This window comes from Apium graveolens, chromosome 11 (assembly GCF_009905375.1).
Source record: "Apium graveolens cultivar Ventura chromosome 11, ASM990537v1, whole genome shotgun sequence".
Taxonomy (NCBI): Eukaryota; Viridiplantae; Streptophyta; class Magnoliopsida; order Apiales; family Apiaceae; genus Apium; species Apium graveolens.
Window position 1 is genome coordinate 183,713,210 of NC_133657.1, and position 4,376 is coordinate 183,717,585.

A 4,376-nucleotide genomic window follows, 5' to 3' on the forward strand; every position below is an offset into this window, starting at 1 on the left:
AGGGACATCCAGAAGTTGGCAGGATGCCTAGCAGCCCTGCGAAAATTTATCCCGAAACTGGCGGAGAGATGTCTCCCATTCTTCGAGTTGCTGAAAGGTGCCCGGAATAAGAAGTTATTGGATTGGACACCAGAATATCATACAGCTTTTGAGGAAATCAAGAGGCACCTGATGGACCCCCCGGTGCTCTCCAAAGCCAAGCCCGGAGAACTTCTATCTCTCTACATCGCCGCTGGCCCCAAAGCTGTCTCTTCGGCACTGGTCCGGGAGGAAGGAGGAACGCAGAGCCCCGTCTACTATGTCTGCCAAGTCCTCAAGGATGCCGAGACTCGATACCCAAACTTGGAAAAATTCACCTTGGTCCTTGTACACTCCAGCAGGAAGCTGAGGCAATACTTCCAAGGCCGAGAGATCAGAGTGGTCACGGTCCAGCAGCTCAGGAAGGTCATTCACAAGCCAGATGCCTCCGGAAGGTTAGTTAACTGGGCCATTGAACTAAGTCAATTCAACATCAAATTCGTGCCACGCACGGCAATAAAGTTATTGCTTGTTCTGTGATGGAATGCACCTTCCCGGAACGAAATCAACCCTTACCCCAAGAGATATCCCTGGAGAGAACCAACTCAGGGACGGATTCCTGGAAGCTCTATGTTGACGGATCCTCCACGGCCGAAAGGTCCGGAGCGGGCCTCATCCTGATTAGCCCGGAGGGCTTTACCATTCAACAGGCAATAACTTTCGCTTTCAAGGCGACGAATAATCATGTCGAATATGAAGCACTCGTTGCCGGGCTCAAATTGGAAAAATCTCTTGGTATTTCAAAAATGATCATCCACAGTGATTCCCAAATTGTAGTCAAGCAAACCAGCGGGGAATATATTGCGAAAGATCCAACACTAGCACATTACCAAGCAATGATACGGAACATCTTGGAAGCCACTCCCGATATCACCATACTTCAGATCAACAGAGAAGAGAACTCCAAAGAAGATGAGCTGTCCAAGCTGGTGCAGAACGCCTCGGACCTCGTTAGCTCGGTTTACTTCGAAGAACTTAAAGTACCCAGCACAGAACAAGCTGAGGTCCTGTGCATCGGGAGCCCTGACAATTGGATGACTCCCTACATAGCTTACTTAAGAGATGGGACGCTCCCGGAAGATCAGAACAAGGCCAGATACTTAAAACACAAAGCTGATCGTTTCTTCCTGGAAGAGGGTCAGCTATACAGAAGAACCTTTTCCGCACCCACCTTGAAATGTGTGGACCCCGAGGAGGCCAATTATTGCCTCCGAGAGGTTGATGAAGGCATCTGCGTAGACCATCTAGCAGCCAAAGCTCTGGCTTACAAAATCATCAGACAGGGGTATTAGTGGCCCACAATACACTACGATTCCGTCGCTTACATTAAAAAGTGCCCCCAGTGCCAGAAATTCAGCAATGTTCCCAGATAAAACCCGAGCCTGCCGGCTTCGGTGTTATCTCCTATCCCGTTCGCTGTATAGGGCATAGATATCATGGGCCCCTTCCCCCGAGCAAAAGGCGACCTCCACTACGTCCTGGTAGCCATTGATTACATGACGAAGTGGGCAGAAGCTAAAGCCATGAGGACAATCAATCAACAAGATTTTATCAAGTTCATGGACGCAATCGTCATGAGGTTCGGGATCCCTGTAGTCCTCGTCTCCGACAATGTCCCACAGTTCGTCGGGTCCGAATTTGAAACATATCTGACAGAGCTCGGAATCAAGCACAAAAGAGCGTCGGTTGCACACCCTCAGGGAAATGGACAGGTCGAAGTAACTACAACGCGAACCACGTGTACTTGGTAAGATTTTGAGAAAAGGAAACAAAAGCAAATACGAAAGGGATATATATTTACATACGTTCACGAGGCAAACCAGGCCCTGGAACAAATCCAAATCAAAGTCATACGAAAACAAGTTAAGCGAGGTCTAAAAGCCACAAGGGCCAAGTCTGAAACAAGTTATGAAAATAAAATTACAAGGCACTAAGCCTGGGTCTTCATTCTTCAATTTTCGGGAGGAGGAGGGGTCTTCTCACGACCATCTTCGGGAGGCGGAGGCGGCTGAGTCACGGAAGTACCCGCCTCAGCTGATCGGGCTTCTTCACGGCGGAGCTCTTCAGCAAGGTATAGCTCTATGAATCCGTCCATGTCACCACCCGGATTCTCAGCAAGATAGGCAGAAGCAACGTCCCAGCAGATATTGACCTTCTCAAAGATCTTGTTGTTAAGCTCCTCGTAGTAAGAAGGAGTACCCCGGAAAGACTCCAACACCTCCTCTGCTGAGGGCCTAGCAGCAAGCTCCTTCTTCAGGTTCTCCACCTTCGCCCGGAGGGATCCGACCAACTGCTCTGCAGCCTCCTGAGACTTCACCGCCTTAGCAACGGCTTGCTTATGCTCTCGAGATTCTTTCTCCTTCACCTCCCGATATTTGGCGAAGGTCTCCTTCTTCTTACTTAGCTCTTTCAGCGTAGCCTTGGTCTTGGTCTCCCTTATGCGGAAGTTGTGGAGAATGGTAGAGCAGCCGCTGATCCGAGCATTGGCCTGAAAACAAAATGGCTAAGTACTAACACAAGGACAAAAAAGAAAATATTAAGGGAGCGACCTTACCTCCGAAACGTCCCGGACTAGATGATCGAGGAAGGTATCCAGATCCTCCGTGGCATAGCAGTCAAAGTCAGCAGGGGTAGCATAATTATCAAACATTTCATTCCGGCGATCATCCAAGGTCATCCGAGCCAGGATGTTCTTCAGCGCATCCTCCTCCACCAACTTTTGGCTCTCTTTTTCTGAAGGACCCGATCCCGAAACCCTCCTACGCTGTGGGGTTCCAGACCCACCAGCAGCCTCCGTCACAGCCTTCCTCTTCCGCTGATTCAAAGATCCGACCTCCACCTCCTCCAGCTCAACTACCTTAACCTCCTCAGGTCTGCGAACCGCTACCTGCACCAACTACCCTCTTCCCCGAGTCCAACTGCACGGCACCACCAATCTTCTTGAACCTCCCTGCCAAATCCTTAAATTGCTGCGACATAGCGTAATGGAAGGGATTCAGGAGGGGAAGACCTGCACAAGGAACAACATTCATTAAAATGAACAGGGCAAAGATATACAACAGGAAAAATACAAGGGAAAAACTACTAAGGCAAAACACTTACAGCCAACATTATACAATGTTTGATTATCTAAAAAGGTATCCCGGGTCCACTGGGTACCCAGAGCAACCACAAAGTCGTACATCTTCGTCAAGGCATCTCCACCAAGCCTCTCGGATGGGAATCTGCTATTTTTCAAAGTAGTTTTGTACAAAGGCATAAACTCCAGGTCCCACCCCCGGACGAAGATGAACTCCTGGTGCCAGCCCCGGAGCGAGTTCAAGATAAAGACTGGAGCCTTTTTGGCATCAGAAGGGAGCCCACAACCATCTATATTAAAGGTAAACTCAAAAAGAGGAGGCAAGGTGGACTTTTTGATTTTAAAAAGATAGTGAGAAAGCTTAAACGTCGGAAGGTACTTCTTCACATGGCAACATACCAGAAACCAGGAAACCCACTTAACAGAGTTCGGAGCTAGCTGGGTGAAGGGTATCCCGTAAACGTCACGGCACAGGGACTTGGTAAACTGATGGAGATTGGGTCTCATGCTACGTAGATGCTCTAAAGGAATTCCTACCCAACCACCAGCAGGATGGTGATAAACTCTCTCATGAGGCTCGGGCCACCTCCACTCCATATCATCATCCCCGAAGTGAAATACGGCCTTCACCAGATCATCTACCTGCTGAAAGGTGTACTCGGAGAGGTCGGGATGACGGGGGGCAGGAACATACCTTGTCCCGGGGGCATTATAAAAAAGTTGATCCATACGGGCCCCATCATAAGGTTCTAAGCCCCCGGGCCTATAAGCAGTGGTAAGGTCCCTAAAGTAATAATCATGGGGAGGGCAGTTCTCACGAGTCCGAACGAAATAATGGTCAATGTCTATCCAAGACCCGTCTCTCCAACCCAAAGTCTGCCCGGGGTTTAACAGGAAGATAGGCAGCTCCTCAACTATGGCTTGGCGACGGGGAGGCATATTTTCTAGTTCCGGGGAAGAGTCACTTGAAGAATGTTCGGGAAATCCAAAGTGGGGACGGTCAGGTCTATGTTTCAGGTTAGCTAATTGTTTCTTTCTACCCCTCCTAACCATATAACCCCGGAGTCTATGCCATTTCGGAAAGAAAAAGAAGAGAAAGAAACACAAAAGCTACTCAGAAACAGTTAACCTCAAAATCAAAATACCAAATTATATCAAGCAACCTATACATACATATATACGCCTATAACACATGTTATGAACAGTCACGAAAGTAAAA

General features: G+C 48.6%; 1 protein-coding gene across 1 annotated transcript; it reads left to right on the forward strand.

The window, feature by feature from the left end:
* The first annotated feature begins 557 nt into the window (after positions 1-557).
* On the forward strand, positions 558-1,370 carry LOC141696237 (uncharacterized). The gene has a single exon (XM_074500406.1). The coding sequence runs from the start codon at positions 558-560 to the stop codon at positions 1,368-1,370; it is 813 nt and encodes a 270-aa protein (XP_074356507.1).
* Positions 1,371-4,376: the final 3,006 nt, after the last annotated feature.

Coding starts and splice junctions, on each gene's coding strand:
- LOC141696237 (XM_074500406.1), top strand. CDS start 558: ATGGAATGCACCTTCCCGGAACGAAATCAACCCTTACCCCAAGAGATA.